Genomic DNA, 27,298 nt, shown 5'->3' on the forward strand with positions numbered 1-27,298 from the left:
CCCCTTGACCTAGTTTCTCTGGAAACTTATCCAATTGTAACTTGCTCACTTATACTTTCCACATCAATGTTCTTCCCCGAGCTTACAGCACTATTCTATTACCACTTCTGTCAGGCCTCCTTTCCTATCTCAGTCCCCCTATATTGTTTCCCATGCAAACAGCTGCTTGCTCAATTGAGTGGCACAAAATCTGCAATTTTAACCTCGAACAGATTTTACTCAATGTCTCCAGTTGACCAGAGGACATGGGCATCACTGCGTTTCATGCTGCTGAAAGCTTCCGTGAAGTTATTCAGACCTGCTCCCAGCACAAGCAGACAAATTAGCAGCGGTGGAGTTTCAGAAGGAAGCGGGGACCATAAGAGGAGAAATGGGGCGATGAAGGAACTGTAGTCATGACCTCAAAATGTCGCAAGAGTTTCACACAACAAATTAGCCTGAGATTTAATGTCTATCACACCCGTTTAATCAGATTTCATTGGTGGTTGAGTGGGAGAACTTGCCAATCAACTTCATCCAAACATCAACATCCAACTGAGCCACTGGCAGACAAATGAAGCCCCAGATTAATGTCTCATTCGGCCAGTGTGTTGCTAGAACATGTCCCATAGTAAAGAATACTCAAAGCACTGGCTGATGGCAGGAGCACCAGTGCCTCAAGCCTATTCTGCCGTTCAGTCTGTGCTTCATCCTGTTTACCCGCCCATCTCCATATGCCTCACTACCCTTCCCTTAACAAAAGTCTAATGGCCTCAGTCTTGAAAATTTCAACGGGCCCCTGTAATCCAGTCTTTTGAGGGAGTGTGTTCCAGATTTCTGTTGCCTTCTGCATGAAAAAAAGTGCCACCTACATTACAAACGCGGCTGCTCTTCTGAAGCACACTCGCTTGGTGGTACAAAACTTGAATATTGCTAAGAGGAGAGACATGTTGCTGAAGCTTTTCGTTTTGCACTCACCAGGACAAACGCAAGAATGCCAAATTTCAAAGGGGACAATAATTTGAACTGCAGGAGAGAAGGGTGCTGATTGGTTTCCTCCTGTAGTATAAATTGTTGTGACTGTTTGAAATTTGATATTTTTGTGTCTGTCCTGGAGTGCAAGACACAAAAAACTTCAGCAACATCTCTTTCTTCAGCAATATCTTCTGAAGTATTTCACTGGTTGTAAAATGCTTGAGGACAACCGAAGGTTGTGGAAGGGGCTTTACTGAAACACAAGTTTATTTCCTGATTTCGCTGCTGAATGGCCTAATTTTTAATTTTAAGATTGACTGCACCACCATTTGTTCTGTCTCTCCCCCCCACCCCCAATCAGTGGAGTCTCTCTCTCCTCCACATGATCACTGTCCAAAGCATCTGGGCTGGTCTGCTAATAGAGGGTATAAAACAAACTTCATCAACCCTCGCCTCTGAGAAGGGAGGAGAAAAGGGATTTGGGTGTTCTTTGGAAGTGGACAGGGCAGCAGTTATGAAAATAAGGGACCCATTGGACCACACAAGTCACCTTGCCGCCGAAGCAAAGCTTGTTTCAAATCCCTCCATGGCCTCACTCTTCCCTATCGCTGTCATCTCCTCCAGCCCCTACAGCCCTCTGCCCTCCTCCGCTTCCGCTCTCTTGCACATCTCCAATTTTCACCGCTCCACCGCCGGCGGCCATGCCTTGGGCCGCCTGTGTCACAAGCTCTGGAACTCCTCCCCCCTTAACAAAAAAAAGGAGGAAAGGGGGAGGCGAAGAGGTTTATGATGCTCCTTAAAACCTACCTCTCTGACCAATCTTTCGGTTGCCTGTCCTAACATCTCAGTACCAGTTCTGTTTGTTTGTTTGTTTTTTTTTGGATAACGCTCCGGTGAAGGAACTCGAGACGTTTCACTACGTTCAAGACAAGTTATAAGTGCAATTTGCCGCTGCTGCTGCTGAGACTCCAGAGAGAAGTGAGACCAAAGCTACACCGAGTCACACTGAGACCACAACTGCAGGAAAACAGGACAGGAAGCGTCAGTGAGGCGAGATCGGCTTTACTGCAAAGGCTCGTGACTTTTAATTTTATTTTTATTAATTTTTTTTTTTTAAAAACTCCAAAATCATTGCAATACTGCACTAACAACTTGATTACCAATGGTCTTTCCTTCCAAAAGCATTCCAATAACGTAACCGAGTTACTTTTATTCTACAATTTAAAAAAAAAAGAGAAATAAAGCCCAGGTTTTCCACTATTCCTCTGAAAGTGACACTGCAAGGCACCGGCGACTTGCCAGCTCAACTGCCCTTTCAAAGGCTGCAGCCAAAATACTCTTTAAGGTTGCGATTTCAAACGTAACCTCGGTGGAGTTAAGCGGGCAGTTGCTATGCAGTCGTTTAAATTTTTTTTTGCAGGCGAGACGCGGTGGAGTTTGCAGCACAAACTCGTCAGGGACATGGTGATTACAGTGGACGATAATACTCAAGTCCTGGTATATAATATTTAAAAAAAAAAGAGAAGTAAAAGGCTAGGAATTGCACTTGTTAATTGTTACTTCAATTAAATTATACTAAAAATGCAGTTTATTTTAAAATACTTGTCTCGGTTTCTCTGCTCCGGCTACGGTTGCTCATGTCCTCAAGATTCAGCAGCTGCCCGGGAAGTTAGCCGGAGGCTCGCCAACTTCAGTTGAGGTTTCGGAGCCGCGGTCGGCTCCACGCGGAGCTCGGTGTGAGAGGTGACGTTATTTACAGCGTACGCAAAGTTAGCGTCGGACCTTGGCGGACGCGCGTTCTTCGATTTTGCGGCCGGGTGCGGCACGCAGAAAAAAAAATTTTTTTTTTTAAAAAAAAACAACCCAAAGTAAAAGACGAGTCCCACGCTAACCGCCCGAGTCACATGACGTCCACGAAGAACTCGCTGGGGTTTCCCATGGCCATATGGAAAGACTGGCGGCTGGCGGTGAGCTCGGGGGGCACGGAGCCCAGGTCGCGGACGGGCGGGGCCCCCGGCGGCACGGCGGCCGACGACGGAGGCGGCTGGGGCACCATCATCACCATCAAGGGGTTGTACTGCAGCGGGACCCCGGGCGGCCCGTACGCGTGGACAGAGTGGTGGGACCGCACGCTGCCCATCACCGAGTGGTGGTGGCTTCGGTGGCTGTGCTCACTGTTGGCGGCCGACCGCTCGCTCCCGGCGTGCTCGCGGCGCACGCTGCTCCGCGTGGAGTACTCCGACTCACTGCCGCTCCCCGATTTGGAATCCACCGTCTTGCCATCCTTGTCCTTGCTGGTGCGCCTCTCGCTCTCACTGCGGTTTGACCCACTGCTTCGGCTCCCTGCAACAGAACGACGGTTAAAGGAACGAATGACAAGAAACTGCAGTCTAGCGGTTACAACGCTGAACGAGTAATCCCGAGACATGAGCTCCAATCCCACCACAGCAGCCGAGGGAACTTAAACTGAATTAATTAATTAAATCTGGAATAAAAAGCTAGGCTCAGTGACAGTGACCATGAAATGATCGGATTGTCGTAAAAAAAAAACCCATCTGGTTCACTACTGTCATTTCGGGAAAGAAATCTGGGGTCCTTACCTGGTCTGGCCGACATGTGACTCCAGATAACTGCTCTTTGATATGGCCTAGTAAGAACCACTCAGTTCAAGGGCAATTAGGAATGGGCAACAAATGCTGGCCTTGCCAGTGATGCCCACATTCCACGAAAGAATAAATAAAAGATGACTTTGGCAGACTCGAATCAGTTCCCTGTGGGCATGAGCCTCTAGCACCTACATTAACTGCTAGCTCAGCACTAGTTGGCACTGTCACAAGGATATTAGTTGTGCTTCAGTAGGTAACACTCGCAAGTTAATGTCATGGAAACAAGTCTGACTCCAGGGACCTCTGCACATAATGCAGCATTTATTAAAAAATTAATTCCCGAGATATGAGCCTTGCTGACAAGGCCTCCTTTCAATGCCATCCCTAATTGCCCTCGAGGTGGTGGTGGTGAACCGCCTTCTTGAACCGCTGCGGTCCATGTCGTGTAGGTGCACCCACTGTGCTGTTAGGGAGGGGTTTGATCCAGCAACAGTGAAAGAAGGGCAATAAGGTTCCAAATCAGGAAGATGTGTGTGTGGTTTGGAGGGGAACTTGCAGGCGATAGCGTTCCCATACGGCGGCTACCCTTGGCCTTCTAGGTGGTAGAGGTCGCAGGTTTGGGAGGTGCTGTCAAGGGAGACTTCGCAAACCTCCTACACAAGTGACTGCACTTCAAAAGTACTTCACCGGCTGTAAGGTGCTTTGGGATGCCACGAGGCTATGAGAAGCGCAATAAGAATGCGCATTTTTAATGTTTGGTGGGAAAAAATGAGTGTAGCTTGTCATGTTTCTGGGGGGTGCTGGGGGTGGAGAGGCATAGCAGGTCATTTTCTGGGCAGAGAGAGAGAAAAGCTACGATCTGCATCTAACTCTGCTACACCTTGACGCCTAGAACAACATTCCCTGGAATGGATATCCCTCAACACAATTTAAATACAAACCTCTCTACTCAGCCTCAGTAAGCGCACTCACAGCAAATACAGCATGCTCAGATGCAGGTGAATGAGTTCACCTAGCGTGTGCAGTCTGGAGCCCTTAACAGTTCCAAATAACAGCAGGCCCCAACTGTCTCCCCACTGCTCCCAAGACCAACGGTGCTACAAACTGCCTCAGGATTGAAGCTATATAACAGCAATTCGAAAAACACTTTACTGTGAACCAAAGAAAGAAACAATGTGAATAAGAAAATGGCATTCGTCCACACGAGCTCGTCAAAATAATCCAATGCACCCAGCCCGACCTCCTCCAGCATGTCCAACTCCTGTGTCCATCGTACCTGTGGTCATCATCCTTTGAGTGAAGAATCTTCTTCTGAGATTAAATTTGAAACAAACACTCATTTCCTCTGGGCCTACTGAGCTGATTGAAGTTGCCTGAGTATTTTACATCCCTCATTAGGACTTCGCCTTCTCTTCTGAATAGCAGTGCCCAATGCTGTTGGTTTTGTGGGCAGTACAGGTGTCACATATGAAGTTTAAATCTCTCTGTTCCCTTTAATTCCCAGGTACCTCAAGCTGTTGACAATAACATGCCCTGATGTTCCAATTCAGCAAAGAGGCAACAACTAGCCTTTTCCAAACCTCCAGTTCACGCGATTCAAACAAATCTGACCAGCAGCAAACATTACAGAATCGACCGAGAAACTTCACAGGAACAGGAGGCGGCCTTTCAGCCCCTCCAGCCATTCTATCAGATCTGCACTGATGTGTATTGTGGGCCATAGACCTAGTCTGGACACCCGTCTTAGAATAAATCCTGCCTCAAGAGTTCATCTTGCATTTGGGTTCATTCTTTGCTCTCTTTACCCTCTCTACACACCTTTGTGCAGCTCGTCCTTGAAACCCATGTCACCAGAGCACCCTCTCCCATCAAATCCCATTCGCTGGGAAGACCAACTCGAATGAGCAGGATGAATCAGTCAGCACTTCTCAGACCCCGTTAAAACTTCTGGCACAGATACGATGGGCCGAGTGGCCACACACTCCCACAAGATTGTTCTCACCTTCACTGTGCTGGCTGCCAGCACTCCCACCTCCCCCGTAGCTGTAGGTGGTTAGCTCATGGTAGCTGGGTGGTTGAGTGGAGTAGGGGTGTGGAGGTGGGTACGGATACTGGAAGGAATGCATTATCGGCCATGGGGTGGTGCCAGGGTGAGGGAGGGGGGCCAGTGTGTCTTGGTCCGAGGCGCCGCTTGAACCATCATTGTCGTTCAAGGAGAGGTTGGCCAAGTCTAGTTCGAACAGAAACACGAGCCAGTTAGCAACGATGCAAATCCAGTCAAATCACCAGCACAGGAACAGAAGAGTTATCACGGCAAGGCAGTCAAGCCCAATCCTTACTTCATCTTAGCCCCACAACCCACCTCCTCACTGCCTCCTCCCTCTGGAAACACACCCGATTGCCTCAAACCTGCCAAGGTGCCCTCCCCATGGTAACATTCCACTTCATGGGCACCCGAAATATAACAGACATTCCAATCAAATTTCCATCCTACCCTGCAACTCCATTTCCCATTCCAGTCCTTGGTATTTGAAACCTTTATCGCACTCAGTGAATTTTTATTTCCAGGTCAGTTTCTCCAGCAGTGAAACTCCCCTCCAAGAAAACTGTTCAATAGGAACAGGAAGGGGAGGCCATTCAGCCTCCCGAGCCTGCTCTGCCATTCAATTAGGTTGCGGCTGCTCTGTATCTTCACCCTATCTATAATCTTCATTCCATATCCCTTACTGAAGAAAAATCGATCATAGTTTAGAAATTCTCTATTGACACCCCCCCCACACCAGCCTCAACATCTTTTTGGGACAAAGTTCCAGATTTCCACTCCCATGCGTGTGATGAAGTGCTTCCTGACATCACCCCCGAGCAGCCTGGCTCAAATTTTAAGATTCTTCCCCCTTTTTCTGGACTCACCCCCCAACAGATGAAATAGTTTCTCTCTATCAACCCTATCAAATCCTGTAATTATCTGAAACACCCCAATTAATCTTCTTTACTCGAGGGAATACAAGCCTAGTCTGTGAAACCGGTCCTTGTAATTCAATCTTTTTAATCCTGATAAAAACCTGCAGGGCACCCACTCCAAGGCCAATATATCCTGCAAAAGGTCAGTACTCCTGCTGTGGTCTAACCACTCATATAACTTTCACTTTAACAGGAAAATACTTTTCTGAAATTCTCTCCTCGAAATCTTATGTCCAAGATCAGGGCAGAGGCTCCACTCTTTCATACACACTCACAATTTTCACAACCGCTGAAATCCCCGAAGATGTAGTAACACTGCTCAGAAAAGGTTATTTTGTTGACTGTGTGACGGATGAAGCCAGCTTTCAGCAGGTTACTCGCATACTTCCTTGCCTCCCTGCGATCCTGGAAGCCCTCGATGTGGTGGTAAAGCCAGTCCACAACATCAGAGCCTGTGAACAACACAAGGTTTAGTTCAATCACTTATGCAATAGCGAGGCCACAGACAAAGAAAGTTTGGACAGAAGCAACCGGAACAGGCATCATCGCAAACAAGTCTTGGGTAGGGGACGGAGTGAGATAGGGGACTGAAACAGGCTAGTCAGTGTACTGAGTTTTTAACCCTTATCCTGAAGAATGGACCCTGTACACTTACACAGTGAATAACACTTACACTGTTGAACAAACAGCGACCATACACAGTTGGTGTGTAACGCTAACCCTGGGAACAGTAACTTTGTAGTTACACAGTAATTAGCCCCTCTTTTGAACAAGCAGGAGTCTCATACAGTTAAGATCATGAATGACCTTTACACTGCACTGGAACACTATGGTTACATGTTAATTAATCTTCATCTGGGTGAATAAAAAGGGACTCTGTGCATGTTTGCAGTGAACACCTTTGCAGTGCTTATTTTTACACTTGCGAGCATAGACGTTTTACATGATGTTGGGTGATACAAGTCTTATTAACAAATAACCTACCTAAGAATGCATTGGGGATTGTAATTTTCAACCACATTCTGTCCCGAACTTCAAGGCCAGATTCCGGGGAAGCCATCGCCTTAGCAACGGACATCATATCCGTGTGGATTGATAAGTTAAAGTCATCAAACCCTGGAGAGAGATTTTGTAAACCGATTAAGTGAATTGTCACAGGTCAGGAGAAAGGTCACTGGCCCAACATAAACAGAATATCTGTTTCCCCCATTTATATTTGCTGTCATCTTTATCTCTATAAAATGACTGATAGGCTCACAACCAGCGCTCAAACCCTGGTAACGTCCCACTAAGCAGAAGCAGAGACACATCATCAAGTGGAAGCAAGCTCTGGAGGCCTAACCAATGGGATGGCCCAAGATCAAAAGCAGAACACCTGCAGACATGAACCTTTGTTCTACCATTCCGCTCCAACAGCCCTGGCTCACACGCTGGCACTCTTGTCTCTCAGTCCGAAAGTCCCAGGTTCAAGTCCCACTCTAGGCTGACACCCCCAGTGCAGAACTGAGGGAGTGCTGGGCTGTCGGAGGTGCAGTCTTTCAAGTGAGACGTCAAACTGAGGCCCCGTCTGCCCGCTCTGGTAGGTGTAAAAGATCCCACCGCCACCATTTCAAAGATGAGCAGGGGAGCTCTCCCTAGTGTCCTGGCCAATAGCTATCCCTCAACCAACACCAAAAAAAACAGGTCAAACAGATTAACTGGTCATTTATCACATTGTTGTTTGTAGGATCTTGCTGTGTGCAAATTGGCTGCCACGTTCCCGACATTTTTTAAAATTCTTTCGCAGGATGTGGTCGTCACTGGCAAGGCCAGCATTTGCTGCCCATCTCTAACTGCCCTTGAGAAAGTGTGGTGAGCTGCCTTCTTAAATCGCTGCAGGTACACCCACGGTGTTGTTAGGGAGGGAGTCCCAAAACTTTGACCCAAAGGCAGCGAAGGAACGGCGATATAGTTCAAAGTCAGGATGGTGTGCAGCTTGGAGGGGACTATTACAACAGTGACGACACTTCAAAAAGTACTTTACTGACCTTTGAAATGTCCAGTGGTCGTGAAAAGCACAATATAAAAGTTAAGTCTTTTTCCCTTTCTTCTCATAACACTGCCCACTGCCACAATATCTAATCAACTTGTGGAGGGAGGGGAGGGGAGGAGAAGCCTCCTTGGGGAACAGGGTTCTCCAAGATGACACTGTAATCAATAATTCAGAACCACATCGATCAATCCTCTGTGGCACACCCAGCAGTCTAACACCTAAATGAAAAACACTGACAGTACTCGGATACCGCTGGCTACACAAATGGGACAAGGAGCAGTCGACAGGATCACTAGAGAGTGGGGTTCATTCCCATTCAGCTTCATAAACGGCTGTAAACCAATGCCTTAACGGTAGGGTTATCATACCCGGACATGCAGGAGCAAGCTTACAGGTGCTCTAAGTGCTACAGTGTTTTAAGCTGATTAATCCTGGTTATTTGAAGATCTGCAAACTGTACACCCAATTTGTTTAACATATATATACTTGTGGTTCAGTGAAGGTTCACTAAATTGGTCCCTGGAACGAGGGAGTTGTCCTACGATGTGAAGCTGAGTAATAAGGGCCTACATTCTCTGCAGATAAGAATGACAGATGATCTCATTGAAACATAAAAGATTAAGAACAGTTTTGATAGGGTAGATATGGAGAGATTGTTTCTGCTGGTCAGGGAATCTAAAACACGGGTTGGGGGGCAGAGTCTCAGGATAAGAGGCCAATCATTTAGGACTGAGATTAGAAATTACTTCACTAGATGGTTCATGAATCTTTGGAATTTTCTACCACAGAAGGCTGAGACTGACAGATTTTTGGTCACTCAGGGAATCAAAGGACATGGGCAGTGGGCCGGAAAGTGGAGTTGAAGCACAAGATCAGCCATGATCATATGTGGTCTACTCCTGCTCCTATTTCTTGTGCTCTTGCTTGCAGGGCTTGGCTAAGCAGCGAGTTTTCCTTTGGTGGGGTAACAACTAATCCACATTCCACAGGTACAGTTTTCAAAGATGCTTGGATTAATTATGAGCACGTTCGACAGGTGCTATGCTACCTTACCGGGACTTACATGAACCCCAATGGTAACTACAGGGTTTAACTACCCTTGTCCAATATGGCAGAGCCACCCAAATGGAGTCACTTACGCTCCGTTTCAGTAATTGAGCTGCTTGAAGTGATCGTGCTCATGGATGAGCTGGCACCATAAGCTGGATATGCTCCAGTCAACGCAACAGAGTGAGAAACCCAGGCGGCAGGATCAATAGGTCTAATTGGCTCATCTACGGAAAGAGGCACAGAGAATCTCATCAGTGAGTTTGGAACATCTGTAGAGGAGAGAGAAGGACAACAACAGAAAAAAAAACAAGAGAATGGGATCAACATAGTAACTCAACAAGAGACTAAAACAAAGTGACAACGCACTTCAACACGCGAATTAAATTCCTTTCACTGCAGTTTCCTTCTCATTTTGCCCACTCCTCTCCTGACAGCACTGGCTTGGGCTGGACTACAATGCTATGTGTTGCTCATTCAGAATGAAAGAGGAATCTGCAGCCAGCCTTTCCTTAACATAGGTTTATTCACAAAACTCAGAACACAAGCACAGACTTCCTTTTCTTCCCGCAAACACACCTAGAAACTGGTTCTTATACGTACTTAAGAATAATGCCCTAACCCTTCCCAATTAGTAACAGCTGCTCTCACTTACAACTAGACCAAGCACTTCACTGTGACTGATCGCAACATTAACATACAGTTCCACTTGCACCAACTAGACTGCAGCACATTGTTCAACTGGTCAATATTCCTGCGTGTACCCTCTTCCTACAACTAACTCAAACACTGGGGGAAGAGAGGGGTGTTTATCAATTGCCCTAGATTTTGCCCTCATTCAAAATCCACACATTCACTTCCCATCAGGGTCATTAGGTAGAATCAGACAGGATGTTTAACACGTCAGACCCACCCTTTGAAACAGCTACCTGATTAGTCCCAGCGTGGAGGGAGCTTTACTCTGTATCTAACCCCGTGCTGTACCTGTCCTGGGAGTGTTTGATGGGGAAAGTGTAGAGGGAGCTTTACTCTGTATCTAACCCCGTGCTGTACCTGTCCTGGGAGTGTTTGATGGGGATGGTGTAGAGGGAGCTTTACTCTGTATCTAACCCTGTGCTGTACCTGCCCTGGGAGTGTTTGATGGGGACAGTGCAGAGGGAACTTTACTCTGCATCTAGCCCCCGTGCTGTACCTGTTCTGGGAGTGTTTGATGGGGACAGTGTAGAGGGAGCTTTACTCTATCTAACCCCGTGCTGTACCTGTCCTGGCAGTGTTTGATGGGGACAGTGTAGAGGGAGCTTTACTCTACCTAACCCTGTGCTATGCCCGTAGTGAGAATGTTTGATGCGACAGTCAAGAGTGGCTAAAACTTCTAAGCTTGAGGTATTTAAACGTCTCCTCACATAAGTCAGTAAAAACTTATTTATGTGGAACAGAACATTCTGCTCTGAAGAGCAGTGAAATGTTTAGTCTTCAAACAACTCTTTTGACACTTACTTCTGGGCAAAGTGAAATAGCCCTGAGGCGATGGGTCCCAACATTTGGCAACTGTTAAAATGATTGGCCTTAAAAATAAGAGGGAAAAACATGCAGATTAATGTCAAACAAAGTACAGAAGCTTTAAACTAAAGGAAAACAAATCACAGAGCACTTAGGGAAGTGGGAAAAGATCACGCAGTTATTGTGATCCAGACCTGCTTCAAAAAGATTCTCATTCCTCACGTCTGAAGCCAAGGATTAATCATCTTTACCCCTCTCTCTCAATAAGTACAGATGAAGGAGCTCACCCTTCCACAGAATGGCAAATGGCCCAATCACACTGTTTTTTTGAGTGAATCCAGGCTTTTTCCCTCTACTCCCCTAAATGGAGAGAATTCCAGACATTGGCACACTGTGAAATGCCCCTGATATTAGTCCTCAACTCGTTTTCCTCCACAACCCCAGTGCGTCTGTCTCTCTTTCTCCCACAGTCATTGTTTAACCTTAAATATTGCGAATAACTTCACATTTCCCCATGTTATATCCCATCTGCCATCTTGCTTCCTACTCACCGAGCCTATCCATATCTGAGCCTCTGTGTCCTCCTCACAGTTTACCTTTCTGCCTAACTTTGTATCATCAGCAACCTTAGATACATTAGTCTGTCGCTCCATCCAAGTTATTAACATACATTGTAAATAGCTGAGGCCCCAGCACTGATTCTTGTGCATTCCACTATTCACTGTCTACCAGCTTGAAAAAGCCCTGTTTTCTATCCGTTAACCAATCCTCTATCCATGCTAATATATTAACCCCACCTCCATGAGCCCTTATTTTTTCTAACAATCTTTTGTGCGGGACCTCATCAAATACCTTTTGGAAATCCAGGTATGCTACATCTACTGGTTCCCCTTTATCTACCCTACTAGCTACATCTCAAAAAAAACTAATAAATTGGTCAAACAAGATTTCCCTTTAGCAAAACCATGCTGATTAGTTCTAACCAAGCGATGCTTTTACAAGTGCATTGTTAAGACTTCCTTAATAATAGGACCCAACATTTTCCCAACAACTGATGTTAGGCTAACTGGAAATTTCTACCAGCAGAAATAAAGTATTGAAGAAACTTGCTACTTCTTTTAATCTAATACTGTCCTTAACTTCCTGAATGAGTCACCGATGGGTCCTTCTTGCTGAGTTTTTATTCTTCAATGGAATGTATTTTTGTTGAACATTTTGCATTATTTAGGGCTGCAGATTTCCACTCCCTTCATGTGAAGAAGTGCTGCCTGGCATCACTCCTGATCGGCCTGGCTCTTATTTTGAGGTTATGCCGCCAACCACAACCCCCCCAATCCACCTCGTGTTCTGACTAATCACAACAGAGGAAATAGTTTCTCTCTATTGACCCTATCAACTCCTTTAATCAATTAGATCATCCCTTAATCTTCTATACAAGGGAATACAAGCCTAGATAGAATGTGTCATCATAATTTAACCCGGTACCATCCTGGTAAATCTGCACTGCATCTTCTCCAAGGTCAGTAAATACAACAATCGCCACGTGGTCAACTGGCTCGCTCACAGTGAGGGTGGGGGGAGGCAGACAATTCAACTGTGTCAAGTGGCATTGTCACTTACCCAGGCTTGTGAACGATCTCCCTCAGAACCCGCACAGCGTCGTCATTGCTCATGTTCTCAAAGTTTATATCATTCACCTTAAGGGGACAGACGGACCTGGAGTGAGTGATGCAGGAGTAATCCAATCCAAGCAGTCACATGTGAACATAACAATTCTACAGCCGACAATAAAGATCGCACATTGGTAACAACTAGGTACCGACACTTCACTACAATACAGCCCTGGACATTCATTCAACAGCATTATCATTGGTGAATCCCCCACTATCAACATCCTGGGAGTTACCATTGACCAGAAACTGAACTGGATCAGCCATATAAATACTGTGACCACAAGAGCAGGTCAAAAGCTGTGAACTCTGTGGAGAGTAACTCATCTCCTGAGTCCCCAAAGCCTCTCCATCATCTACAAGGCACAAGTCAGGAGTGTGACAGAACACTCGCCACTTAGCTGGATGAGTGCAGCTCCAACAACTCAAGAAATCTGACATTATCCATGACAAAGCAGCCCGCTTGATTGGCACCCCATCCACCACATTAAACATCCACTTATACATTCATTCCTTCCACCGCCTATGCATAGTGACAGCAGTGTGTACTATCTTCAAGGTGCACTGCAGCAACTCAACAAGGCTCCTTCAACTGCACCTTCTAAACCCGTGACCTCTACCACCTAGAAGGACAAGGGCAGCATATGCATCGGAACACTATCACTGCAAGTTTCCCTCCAAGCCACATACCATCCTGACTTGGAACTATATCACCATTCCTCCACTGTCACTGGGTCAAGATCCTGGAACACCCTTCCTAACAGCAGTGGGTGTGGGGGAGGCAGATGATTCAACAGTGCATGTGCCTACACCACAGACTGCAGCAGTTCAAGAAAGCAGCTTACCACCACCTTCTCAAGGGCAATTAGGGATGGGCAAGATGCCAGTTTAGCCAGCAATGCCCACACCCCACGAAAGAGTTAAAAAAAAATTAAGTCTATAATCTCAGAATTGTCTAAATTAGTCAAGTGCACTGTCTGGTGTGGCAGTGAGCTATTTTGATCCCTTTTTGGCCTCCAACCTGGTGGGGAGGGGCTTGTGGTAGACATCAGGTGGACTCAGCTTCCTGGCTGGTCGGGGTGGTGAAACAAAACAGCCTGTGTTCACCTTGCTAATCACAATTCCCTGCCAGGCAGTAAGGTACATGTTTGTGGATGTTGACAGAGATTGGCTGTAATGCAGCCTCACCCACCAACATATGAAAGATGGGGCCTTGCCTGCAGGTAAGGTACCAGAGAGCTACAGATACCCACGGGACTCTACTCCAGTTATGAGTTAACAACTTCCAGGAGTCAATTATGTGGGGTGCTAATGCTGTTGTTTCCCTTCTCAGTGTAACCCCCTATTTTCAGAAACATGGTGTGCCCACTTCTCCTGAGAGGATGCAAGCTGGGCCTTTAGCTTCACTATTTGAAGTCTGACAGGTCACCTGCACTTACCTGTAGCAGCATGTCACCAGGTTCAATCCTTCCATCTGCAGCCACTGCTCCACCTTTCATTATTGACCCGATGTAAATCCCTCCATCCCCTCGCTCGTTGCTCTGGCCAACGATGCTGATACCCAGAAAGTTGTATTTTTCTAGAGTTGAAGAAATTGGAACCAGTATTTTTTTTTTTGATGATCGGGACACTTGCCAGGGCTCAAGATAAACAATTGCAATAGTTGCATTTGATTATTTATTCCATTTGCTTTTAGAGATAGGAACAGCCTGCATTCCAAAGAGTCTTTCATAACTTCGGGATGCCATTTCACAGCCAATGAAGCATTTTCTGAAGTGTAGTCACTGTTGTAATGTAGGAAACACAGCAGCAAATTTGCTTACAGCAAGTTCCCACAAACAGCAATGGGACAAAGATCAGATAATCTGATGTTGGTTCAGGGGTAAATATTCACCAGGGCACTGGGGTGAACTCTGCTGCTCTTCTTTCAATCACACTGTGGGATCCTTTACATCCTAGACGGCACCTCCAACCCCCAGCACTGGCACTGCAAGTGTCAGCCTAGATTTTATGATCAAGTGCCAAGAGAGTCACGGCTAGTGACTCACCTTCAGTCCCATGCACTGTACATGAGCCAAAAGACCCCACACTTTGCTGCAATTTCTACGCATAAGCCACAGACAGCTTACTCGCACAGCATAGGAGCCTTGTGACAAAACACATCTGGAATACCGTGTGCAGTTTTGGTCTCTATGTTTAAGGATATGCTTGCATGAGAGGCAGTAGAGTGAAAGTTCACTAAATTGATCCGTAAGATGAGGGTCGTCCTATGATGAGAGGCCGAGTAAATTGGGCCTGTACTCTCTGGAGTTTAGGAGAATGAGAGGTGGTCTCATTGAAACCTACAAGATTCTGACGGGGCTTGAAAGGGTAGACACAGAGATTGTTTCCCCTGGGTCGTAGTCTTGGGATAAGGGGACCGATCATTTCAGACTGAGATGAGGAGAAATTACTTCACTCAAAGGGTTGTGGATCTTCAGAATTCTCTAACCCACAGGGTTTTGGGGGCTCCATCATTGAATACATTCAGGGCAGGGATAAACAGATTATTGATCTCTCAGGGAATCAAGGGATAAGGGCAGCAGGCAGGAAAGTGGAGCTGAAGCCCGAGATCAGCTATGATTGTACTGAATGGCGGAACAGGCTCAACGGGTAGTATGTCTACTCCTGCTCCTATTTGTGTTGTTCTGTCAGAGCTACTCAAGCACAGCACCGTCAGCATTGCAGAGCACACTTACCCATGTTCAATGTGACCGTGATAATGTTCAGGGACATTGTCGAGTCAGTGACACTGCTGAACGAGGAGGCCTATGTGGGATTAAAAACAGAAAAGTTAAGTCAGAGATAGGCTATCACAAACTGACAGCATGCCGTCTCCCCAATCCCATCCCTAACCTCCCCCACCCCAAGACACTTGTCTGAGAAGGTGCCAACTTTCACTGGAATACACTCAGCAGCCCTCTGGTGCCTCATCCAAGTGGCAACTCCTGACAATGAGATGCACATCAGATCCTGTTCTTATTTGAAATCCACGTACATATTCCCCAGCAGAAGTCACAGGACAAACAGCCAGGATCTGCAATCACCAGCCAGCTTTAGCATTTGTCAACCCCTCCACTACTTTGTGTTCCCTCCCCAGCCCAGGGAGGGGGAGGATGAGGTGGATGGAAAGAAGGGCAAACCATGCTGCAAATGCTACTGCTCAATTTTCAGTCAGAGAAAAGCAAAGTGGCTCAGAGCTCCCACTCTCATCAAGAACTACTTGTTAATAATTTTACCACACCCGCTTCCTCCTTACTCCTTGCTCCCATTCCCAATGACTTAGTATAAGAACATAAAAACATAAGACATAGGAGAGTGAGAAACAGAGAGAGAGAGAGAAGGGGAGAGAGAGGGGGGAGAGAAAGAGAGAGGGGGAGAGAGAGAGAGAGGGGGAGAGAGAGAGGGGGGGAGAGAGAGAGAGGGAGGGAGGAGGGGCAGATGGGGAGACAGTGAAAGTGGGGGCAAGAGAGAGACAGAGCACACAAGAGATGGAACATGCATGAGAGACAAAGAGAAAGACAGTACACACATGAGCACGAGAGAGACAGAGCTCCAACTTCCTATCTTCTCCCCATATCCCTTGATTCCCATAATGTCCGAAAATACATCAGTATGTCTTGAATATATTCAATGACTGAGCAACCACAGGCCTTTGGGCTAGAATTCCGAAGAGTCTCAATCTGCTGAGAGAAGATACTTCTCCTCAGCTCAGGCTTTAGGGGCTGACCTCTTATCCTGAGACTGTGACCCCCTAGTTCTAGACTTTCCAGCCAAGGGGAAAGCAGCCTCTCCACATCTACCCTGACAGACTCTCTCAGAATTTTACATGTTTCAATGAGATCACATAAAAATATATAAGAGAATATAGGCCCGTACTACTCGATGTCTCCTTACCGGACAGACTTCCCATACCATGAATCAATCTAATGAGCCTTTGATGCATCCGCTCTGAAGCTAGCACAGATTTTGAACACATCTTAGGAGAAGCCCACACCCAATAAGTAAACAAACTGACAGCATCTAACACCACAAGTGTTACCAACTGAACAGGATTAGTTTAACATTCGATACTAACCACATGCTGCAAAATTAGAGTGACTCTAATTACCCTCTAATTTGTCTAGGTACCAGGAAAACACGCAAAGCCTGCACACTGTGCAGAGGAGTGCCTGAACCCTATTGTCAGAGGAGAGCTGCGAATGGTTTGAAATAAGGAACTCAAACTTTGAAAGGAGGCGAATGAGGGCACCGTTTAGTGATGTATCTAAGGAGGTCCCTTTGAGTGCTGTTCATGTTGAACCACAACTGCAGGGCAAAGAGCGACATTCCCTCCAATTTCTGTTTCCTGTGTGTGGCCTGCTTGTTGCACAGCACGGTCCTTTTAAGACTGCCACACAGCCAAGCTCTCAAGAGGAACACTGCATGTGGCGCGGCATGTCTGCCCTGTGTGGTGAAGTTTAATTTGGAGAGTTAATAGGCACTCAAAATGATGAAGAGTTTTAATAGAGTAGATGGGGAGAAACGGTTTCCAGTGGCAGGAGGTAACCTGAGACACAGATTGGAGATAATTTCATTTGCTAGAGGGGGGGTGAATGTTTTTTTTACGCAGTGAGTTGTTGCGATCTGGAAGGCGCTGCCTGAAGGGGCGGCAAAAGCAGAATCAATAGGAACTTTAAAAAGGGGAATTGGATAAATACTTGAAGGGGAAAGATTTTCAGGGCTATGGGAGGGGAAGAGCCGGGGGGGGGGGGGGGGGGGGGGGGGGTAGTGAGACTAATTGGGTCACCCTTTCAAAGAACCTCCTTTGCTGAGTGCTTCTGCGTCTGAAGGCTCCTCTCTGTACAGTGGTGAAAATCTGCAACAAGTTGATTTACAGTGAAGGTGAGGGAGCAGGGGGTGTGGAGGGAAGGAACACGGGTAAAACTCAGGTCATTAAATGGACGCTTATAATTCCAAGATTTGGGTTGGGGGCGGTTGTGTCCTGCTGGTCTCCAGGAAAGGAGGGTGCTGAAGAGTCGAATGCTCTCACTCATTTATGCTTAGCTTTTTGTGATTCAAAAGACAAAAAAAAAAGGTGGCCTTGGCTACAAAACCAGCAACACAGTGGGCGACTGTGCTCTTACACGTTCGAGCCTCGGGGGCCGCTGCTTCCGTCTGCGGCGATGACGTTTCAGGATCCGGGAAGAGTTGCTTTGTTCAGTGGAGCTGCTGAATCTAGAGGGGAGAGAAAAAAAAAAATCAAATAAAATCTGAACGGAACTCAACATCATCTGCCCACCTCCTCACGGGAGTTGCAGCAGTGAGCTTGCTGTGAAGTGGCTTTAGCCTTTCTAGAACAAAAACATAAGAATTAAGGAGGAGTAGGCCATTTGGCCCCTCGAGCCTGCTACGCCATTCAATACGATCACGGCTGATCTGATTGTGATCTCAACTCCACTTTCTTGCCTACACTCCATAACCCTTGACTCCCTTGTGAATCAAAAATCTGTCTGACTCAGCCTTGCATATATTTGATGACTCGGCCTCCACTACACTCTGGGGAAGAGAATTACAAGGATTAAAAACCCAAGGATTAAAAACTCTCATCTCAGTTTTAAACGGGAGACCTCTTATTCCGATGCTCTGTCCCAGTTCCAGATACACCCACGAGGGGAAACATCCTTTCAGCATCGACGATGTCAAGCCTCTTTAGAATCTTATGTTTAAATAAGATCACCTCTCATTCTTTTAAACTCCAATGAGTATAGGTCCAACTGCTCACCCATTCCTCATAAAACAAATCCCATAATCCCAGGCATCAGTCTAATGGGCTTTCTCCAACTGTCATCATCCCAAATGTGCCTCTCCACTAGTAAGGAGTGGACCAAGTAATCCAGAGGCCCAGGGTAATGCTCTGAGGACCCGGGTTCGAATCCCACCACGGGAGATGGTGGAATTTGAATTCAATGAAAACCTGGAATTACAAGTCTAATGATGACCATGAAACCATTGTCAATAGTTGCGGAAAACCAGCTGGTTCACTAATGTCCTTTAGGGAAGGAAATCTGCCGACCTTACTTGGTCTGGCCTATATGTGACTCCAGACCCAAAGCAATGTTGGTTGACTCTTAAATGCCCTCTGAAATGACTTAGCAAGCTACTCAGTTGTGTCAAGCCACTACAAAGCCTCAAAAAAGGAATGAAACCGGACGGACCACCCAGCATCAACCTCACCAACCCGCCTGCTGCAGATGCATCTGTCCATGACAGTATTGGTAGGAGTGACCACCGCACATTTGCTGTTGGGACAAAGTCCTGCCTTCACATTGAGAATACCCTCCATCGTGTTGTGTGGCACTACCACTGTGCTAAATGGGATAGATTTCAAACAGACCAAGCAACTCAAGACTGGGCATACATGAGGTGCTGTGGCCATCAGCAGCAGAACTGTATTTGAACACAATCTGTAGACTCGTGGCCCAGCATATCTCCCACTCTACTGTTACTATCAAGCTAGGGGATCAACCCTGGTTCAATGAAGAGTGCAGGAGGGCATGTCAGGAGTTGTACAAGGCATACCTAAAAATGAGGTGTCAACCGGACGAAGCTATAAAACAGGGCTACTTACGTGCCAGACAGCATAAGCAGCAACTGACAGACAGAGCTAAGCAATCCCACAACCAATGGATCAGATCTAAGCTCTGCAGTCCTGCCACATCCAATTGTGAATGGTGGAGGATAATTAAACAACTCACTGAAGGATGAAGCTCCACAAATATCCCCATCCTCAATGATGGGGGAGTCCAGCATATCAGTGCAAAAGATAAGGCTGAAACATTTGCTACAATCTCCAGCCAGAAGTGCCGAGTGGATGATCCATCTCAGCCTCCTCCAGAGGTCTCCAGCATCACAGATGCCAGTCTTCAGCCAATTCAATTCATTCCACGTGATATCAAGAAATGGCTGAAGGCACTCGATACTGCAGAGGCTATGGGCCCTGACAATATTCCAGCAATAGTACTGAAGACTTGTGCTCCAGAACTTGCCATGCCCCTAGACAAGCTGTTCCAGTACAGCTACAACACTAGCATCTACCCAGCTATGTGGAAAATTGCCCAGGTATGTCCTGTACACAAAAAGCAGAACAAATTCAACCCAGCCAATTACCGCTCCATCAGTCTACTCTCGATCATCAGTAAAGTAATGGAAGGGGTCATCAACAGTGCTATCAAGCTGCACTTGCATAGCAATAACCTGCTCACTGACGCCCAGTTTGGGTTCCGCCAGGGCCACTCATCTGCTGACCTCATTACAGCCTTGGTTCAAACATGGACAAAAGAGCTGAACTCCCAAGGCGAGAGTGACTTGCCCTTGACATCAAGGCAGCTGAGTGTGGCTTCAAGGAGCCCTAGAAAAACTGGAGTCAATGGGAATCAGGGGGGAAACTCTCTACTGGTTGGAGTGATACCTAGCACAAAGGAAGATGGTTATGGTTGTTAGAGGTCAGTTATCCCAACTCCAGGACATCACTGCAGGAGTTCCTCAGGGTAGTGTCCTCGACCCAACCATCTTCAGCTGCTTCATCAATGACCTTCCTTCCATCATAAGGTCAGAAATGGGGATGTTCGCTGATGGCTACACAATATTCAGCACCATTCACGGACTGCTTCAGTATCTGAGGAGTCATGTCCAAAAGCAGCAAGACCTGAACAAAATCCAAGCTTGGGCTGAAAAGTGGCAAGTAACATTTGCGCCACACAATTGTCAGGCAATGACCATCTCCAACAAGCCAGAATTTAAGCATCACCCCTTGATGTTCAATGGCACTACCATCACTGAATCCCACACTATCAATATCCTGGGGGCTACCATTGACCAGAAACTGAACTGCACTAGCCATATAAATACTGTGGCTACAAGAGCAGGTCAGAAGCTGGGAATCATGCGAGGAGCAACTGATCATCTGACTCCCAAAGCCTGTCCACAATCTACAAGGCGTGTGATGGAATGCTCCCCACTTGCTGGATGTGTGTAGCTCCCACAAAACTTAAGAAGCTGGACACCGTCCAGGGCAAAGCAGCCCCACTTGATCAGCACCCCATCCACAAACATTCACTCCCTCCACCACCGAAGCACAGTAGCAGCAGTGTGTGTACCATCCACAAGATGCACTGCAGGAATTCACCAAGGTTCCTTAGACAGCACCTTCCAAACCCACAACCCTACCATCTAGAAGGACAAGGGCAGCAGATAGTTGGGAACACCACCACCTGGAAGTTCCCCTCTAAGCCACTCACCATCCTGACTTGGAAATATATCGGCCGTTCCTTCACTGTCGCTGGGTCAAAATCCTGGAACTCCCTCCCTAACAGCGCTGCGGGTGTGCCTACACCACAGGGACTGCAGCGGCTCAAGAAGGTGACTCACCACCACCTTCTCAATAGGGATGGGCCACAAATGCTGGGCCCAGCGAGCGAAGCCCACATCCCCATGAATGAATTTTTAAAAATAATGCCCTGTGTAGGTGTAGAAGTTACTGGATTGTTGCGACACAGCGTCACACATGACCCATCCTTCCCCTCTCTCTACCCCCTCCCCCAAACAGACTTCCCGTCTCACAGGAACTCTGCTTCTTGTTGGGGTTATGGTTCCCTGGATCCCTGGCCACTTCACTGCACCCATTCAGCAAATTGCCATTCTTTATCCATGAGCTCAGTGCACAGCATGGCCGACCATGATTCTGATCCCAACTGCTGAACCGGACAGCGATCAGAAGATGGGATACCAGGTCTTTTCCCCACCTTAGCCCAGTAATGTGTGGCTAACTGCAGGGCTCCAAACTGCCAGGGTCGGACAGCCCAGCATGGAGCAGGAGTCCGGCCTGGAAATCTGCTGGGCCGCGTAGCTTAATCTCACACCAGGCAGCACTGAGAGAAAACAGGTCATTCAGATTTTGAGACCATGGGGCCAGGAGTAGTTAATCCCAGCCTCCCAATCACACTGTCCTTCAACCACTGTTGCACAGCTCTGCTGGTGCCGCACAGCTTCAAGTGAAGCTGATGCTCCCAAGCTCACTAACCTGAAGACCTATTACCACTATCACCAGCTGCGCTAACTTTGCACCACAGAAGCAAGAGGAGACGACCATTCAGTCTCACAGGCCCGCTCCGCCATTCAATTAGATGTTGGCTGAGTGAAGGAATTTTATTCTAGTTTTGTTTGCATTTAGCTATTAACTAAAAATTGCTGTTTAAGTTTAAACTTCTAAATCCATTGTTAAGCAGGGATAAGCGAGCTGTCTAGTAGAGAACAGCTGTATTTAATTAATTATGCAGCTAGCTTAATCTGGTTTCTAGCAGAGCTGACTCATCGAAGTCTCAGCCAGTATGAATACTCTCAGTGCGACTTCTGCACAGTGAGCAGCTGGGAGTTTGGTGAAAAGGGCAAGGAGGTGCTCTTTTTCTTTAGCTTTGGTTTTTACTTTGGTACAGAGGAAGAAGCTTATTGGTGAGTAACTGCTAAGTTATTCTATTTATAATAAATAGTTTGTGAAAGTGAAGGTATAGCAGGGCAGCTCAGCTGAGTGGAATGTGCATCCTGTGGAATGTCAGAAGTCAAGGGAGCACCTAGACAAACACATCTGCAGGAAGTGCTTCTGTCTGCACAGGCTTGAGCTCCAGGTTTCGGAATTCAAACAGCGGCTGCAGTCACTGGTGCATCCATGAGACAGAGAAGTTAATTGGAAAGCACATTTAGGGAGGTAGTCACATCGCAGATTAGGAGCACGCAGGTAGAGGGGGAATGGTTGACTGCAAGGGAGTCTAAGGGAATCGGGTAGGTAGTGCAGGAGTCCCAAGTCGATCTTGCTTGCTAGCCAGTTTTCCACCTTGGATACTGTTGAGGGTGATGGTTCCTCAGAGGAATGCAGGAAGAGCCAAGTCCACGGCATCACAGGTGGCTCAGCTGCACAGGAATGGAGGGAGAAGACTGGAAGAGCAATAATGATAGAGGATTTGTTAGTTAGGGGAACAGACGGGTATTTCTGTAGTTGTAGATGTGATTCCAGGATATTATGTTGCCTCCCTGATGCTAGAGTAGGAATAAATGGGTCATTGTTAGGATGGCAGGCTAGTGGGTACCATGATCAGTGCTGTGGCCACAGCTGTTCACAATCTACATAAATTATTTGGATGTAGGAACCAAATGTAACATTTCCAAATTTGCTGATGACAGAAGACTAGGTGGAAATGTAAGATGCAAGGAGGCTTCAAGGGGACTTGGACAAACTAAGTGAATGGGCAAGAATATGACAGATGGAATATAATGAGAATAAGTGTGAAGTTATCCACTTTGGGGAAAAAAACAGAAAGGTAGCGTATTCTTTAAATGGAGACACGCTGGGAGTGATGATGTCCAAAGGAACTTGGGTGTCCTTGTTCATGAGTCACTAAAAGCTAGCATGCAGGTGCAGCAAGCAATTCGGAAGACAAATGGTCTCCATCATAAGGAGATTTGAATACAGGAGTAAAGATGTCTTGCTGCAGCTGTATAAAGCTTTGCTGAGGCCTCACCTGGAGTAGTGTGTACAGTTTTGGTCTCCTTATCTAAGGAAGGATATACTTGTCATGGAGGGAGTGCAACAGAGGTTCACCAGACTAATCCCTGGCATGGCAGGACCATCTTATGAGGAGAGATGGAGGAAACTAGGCTTGTATTCTCCAGAGTTTTGAAGAATGAGGTCATCTCATTGAAACTTATAAAATTCTTACAGGACGTGACTGGGTAGAAGTAGATAGCATGTTTCCCCTGGCTGATGAGCCTAGAACCAGAGGACAGTCTCAGAATAAGGGGCAGGCCAACTAGGACTGAGATGAGGAGGAATTCCTTTACTCAGTGATAAGTCTTTGGCATTCTCTATCCGAGAAGACTATGGAAACTCAATCACTGAGCATGTTCAAGACAGAAATCGCTAGATATCTGGATACTAATGACACCAAGGGATATTGGATAGTGCAGGAAAGTGGCATTGAAATAGATGATCAGCCATGATTGAATTGAATGGCAGAGCAGGCCCAATGGTGCCAAATGGCCTGCTCCTGCTCCTATGTTCCTATCTCACTTATCAGGTTCCCCATCACCTATGGGTATGAGCTGACTTGCAGTGCTAGGCTGGGAACTGCTGGAAAGCAGGCTCAACAGTCAAGTCCCCACAGCACAGAACTGGGGGTGAAACATCCCTTCCTTAGGATCAGTGGGAAGCAGTAGAAGAATTACTTGGACACAGCCAGACTTGCAGGGAGATCAGGAGGAATGGGAGCCATTGAAAGACAATAACAAGGCTGAAAACAGAGGAAGAGATGAGGTAGCTCAGGCGAGTAGTGATGCTCTGCTTGGGTTTTGAAAGCCCACAAGTTGTAGGAAGCTGAGAAAAGTTGAGTGAGCCAAAGAATTTCACTGCTTCGAGATCTGGGAAAGTGCAACTCCAGGTGATACCTAAATTTCAGTGAGGATGCAGTAAGGAATTGTGGGGGCATGCGGTAGCATGCTTCAAGATTAGGAGAAATAAGTTAGGAAAAGTCAGACAAGCAGTGACAGTAGCAGCTTCGAAAATGGAGAGAAACCAGTAGCAGAGCAAGTGAGAGCCACACAGAACAAAACAGGAGGCAAGGGAATCACCGTCTCTCAGAGGGCGAATTATTTTGTGCACTCTGCTTAGGACCCAAAGAGAGCTCTGTGAAGCAGAATGAGGTGAAATGTCATTTCATCCAAGAGGGTACCTGCTAGCTGCATCATCCTCGTCTGAATCACAGAAACTAGTTGTTTCTAACTCGCTGCTCAGGAGTGTGGATGAGCTCTCATAGCCGGCAAGATGACGCTCCATCTTTGGGTGCCCATTAACTCTGGGACCTGGAAGAGTACAGAACACATCACTTTAAAACAGTCTTGACAGCCACATGCAAAAAATGTGCCCTAAATAGACATGCACACAAACTTTACAGCAGGCGTTGCTCATCAAGAGTATGAGGATGCTTTTCCCTCTTCCCAAGAATAGGAACTGAGAGAAAAATATATAAACCTTAACTCAGACTAGTACATTTTGTTCAGTTACCAAGTCAATGGACTTGGGCCATTATCTTTCCCAGATAACTCCAACAACACTAAAGTGGCCTAAAAGCAGCAGAGTTACACTATATATATTCGGACTCTTAGAAATTTCAAAGAGTTTGCTGCTTAGATACATATATTTGTGTGCACAACCGATCTCTCAATATCAAGCTAGGTTACAGCATTCCCTCAAGTTCCACCCCTCCCATTGCTCTCACCATGCTCCATACTCTCCCTCCGTCGCGGTTTCTCTCTCCGTGACAACACCACCGATTCCGTCTCTGTCTCGTTGTCTAAATTCTCCCGACTCCCAGTCACATTCGCGCTGCAAGAAGCAGGAAAAGCACTCAGCCTCCTTTCAGGGGAAAATCATACGAGAACAAGAGGCAGAACTGTAGCTAAAAGGATACAAACTTTAATGGGACAAAGGTCCATGTTGTCTTGTTCTAGTCAGGATGGGTTTTCAAGAGGTAAATGAACAGTGTCTCCTCTTATAACGCACCCCTCCCCACCAAACCCCCCCCACCCCCCCACCCCACTATGCTAACTTTTACTCTCAGTCTCAAAGATATAACAAACACTCTAACGTGGTTTCCTCCTCCAATTCCTCCATCCATGTTAAACAGGAGAAACCTATCTCAGCAGCACCATTAATAAACTGGTGGCATTACTCACTGGAAGGATGGAGGTCTTGAGTCGCCTATTCCGCCTGTTCGTTCTATCGGAGGGGGCACGTCAGCCACACTGCTAACCGGGTGAGGTGCCGGTTCAGACTGTGAACTTTCAGCGGATACCAACTAAGAGAAGAAAAAAACAAACACAATAAAAGTGTAAAACGATGAGTGTGGGTAGGAAGGCAATAGGAATCCATTCAAAGATTTACAACCTGTCCAAGTATGAAGATCATTCAATGCAGCAGCTTTCAGATTAAACTGCTCAGGAAAACTCTTACCTGTCTAACGTGGATCAGACTCAGCTCAGAGGGGCCCTGGTTGGACTCCAAGTTCATGTCGGATTAACTGATCTCACCCCCCTTCCCTGGCCCAACAGAGTGACCAGTTGTAACTATGGTTGTACAGGTTAAGTCTGTGAGGCTGAATTGGCCAGTGACCAACTCCACACCGCCAATGCTAGATAAAGCTTGTCCATGGACATCGGGATTGAGCTTAGCTACAACGGTCTGTCTCCATGACTGAACAGCTTGCCAACAGGCACCAACTGGGTTCAGGTGTGAGGGGTATGGAAGACATAAATGGAAGCCCGTGACTTTGAGAGAAAAGTGGGAGAGAAAATATATTAAAATCTGGAGAATGGAAAGGAGCCCTCACCAAGGGTAACTGGATTGTGAAGGAGGCGCCATTAATTGCCCTCGGCGAATGCCCACACCCACAAAATTCCAGCAGGTTGTTGCCACCAGGAACTTTGGCCTGCTTTCCCCTCTGTGGTGCCAACTTCAGCGCTGCTTGAGAGCAAACTAGGTGTCGAATCTGCAGCCCTCCTGGTGCACTCCACCTCCATGTCAGACACACTCTTACTTGCGCTGGGCTTTTCAATTAGGAAAACATCAACAACATTTGACTAATGCAGGCAGGCCTGGGGGTGGGTGGTGTATGGGGGGGGGGGGGGGGGGGGGGGGGTCCAAAACACTAGTGCCAGACAGGCTCACACCTGCAGAAAGCACCAGGGATCAACAGTGCCTCTTCTACTTGGACAGTCAAGTGCTCAGCTTTTCAATAAAACAACACTGACATGGAAAGTGGTCCCACAGCAAGCAGTGAACAATAAGATTCTAATGGAATAGCTTCCTGTAATAACTCTGCCGTTACAATACATGGCAACTCCGAAGCACCGTCTAAACTTTCGATTCTGCGACAGCTGTTTCCCATCAGAGAAATGATTGTTTCCTTAATGAGCATCCTGAAGGAAACAACATCTACAGGCACTCAGCCAGGACAACTAATAAAGGGCCCTGCTGACTTAACCCTGCAAAGACTGTAACGTGGCCTCCACGAATAACAGGCGGTCTGCCAAGACAGCTAACAAAGAGAGGACCTCGCTGGTGTAACCACCCCGCAAGCTGCAACTTATTTGATCTTGTCGCCAAGTCCCCTCAGCCTCGGAGGAGTAGTTTCGGAACCGATACCCTCCCATCCTACCCCCCACCCTCTGCCCCCTTGTGGCCATGCCTCACACGAAAGTCTGTGCAGTTACGGTTGGCAGGCTCCTCCATCGATCCATCCAAGGAGCAGACTGCATCACAGCTGAGTCACCTTCCAATGCCCATATCCAGAACATTCCAGCAGATTGTTGGCAGCAGGAACTTTGGCCAGCTTCCCCGCTAGCCCAATTCTGTGGTCATGGTGCCAACTGTAGTGCAACTTGAGATTTTGACTGCGCACAAG

General features: G+C 46.9%; 1 protein-coding gene across 5 annotated transcripts in view; it reads right to left on the reverse strand.

Moving 5' to 3' along the window:
• Window positions 1-2,000: 2,000 nt before the first annotated feature.
• The window catches only part of dvl2 (dishevelled segment polarity protein 2), a 59,009-nt gene continuing 33,711 nt past the window's right edge, over window positions 2,001-27,298 (reverse strand). For 2 of the 5 annotated variants that reach the window (XM_041178974.1, XM_041178977.1), the window contains exons 3-15: window positions 25,572-25,693; window positions 25,115-25,221; window positions 24,569-24,698; window positions 17,936-18,026; window positions 15,509-15,578; window positions 14,210-14,349; window positions 12,721-12,797; window positions 11,098-11,165; window positions 9,693-9,872; window positions 7,506-7,637; window positions 6,797-6,973; window positions 5,563-5,790; window positions 2,001-3,297 (exon numbers count right to left, since the gene is read on the reverse strand). In XM_041178974.1, the coding sequence (XP_041034908.1) occupies window positions 2,855-3,297; window positions 5,563-5,790; window positions 6,797-6,973; window positions 7,506-7,637; window positions 9,693-9,872; window positions 11,098-11,165; window positions 12,721-12,797; window positions 14,210-14,349; window positions 15,509-15,578; window positions 17,936-18,026; window positions 24,569-24,698; window positions 25,115-25,221; window positions 25,572-25,693 (1,965 nt within the window). In that variant the 3' untranslated portion in view covers window positions 2,001-2,854. Of the gene's footprint in view, window positions 3,298-5,562; window positions 5,791-6,796; window positions 6,974-7,505; window positions 7,638-9,692; window positions 9,873-11,097; window positions 11,166-12,720; window positions 12,798-14,209; window positions 14,350-15,508; window positions 15,579-17,935; window positions 18,027-24,568; window positions 24,699-25,114; window positions 25,222-25,571; window positions 25,694-25,848; window positions 26,412-27,298 lie in introns of those variants that run through there. The other 3 variants (XM_041178978.1, XM_041178976.1, XM_041178979.1) reach the window with 3 other exon arrangements.

This window comes from Carcharodon carcharias, chromosome 33, assembly GCF_017639515.1.
Source record: "Carcharodon carcharias isolate sCarCar2 chromosome 33, sCarCar2.pri, whole genome shotgun sequence".
NCBI lineage: Eukaryota > Metazoa > Chordata > Chondrichthyes > Lamniformes > Lamnidae > Carcharodon > Carcharodon carcharias.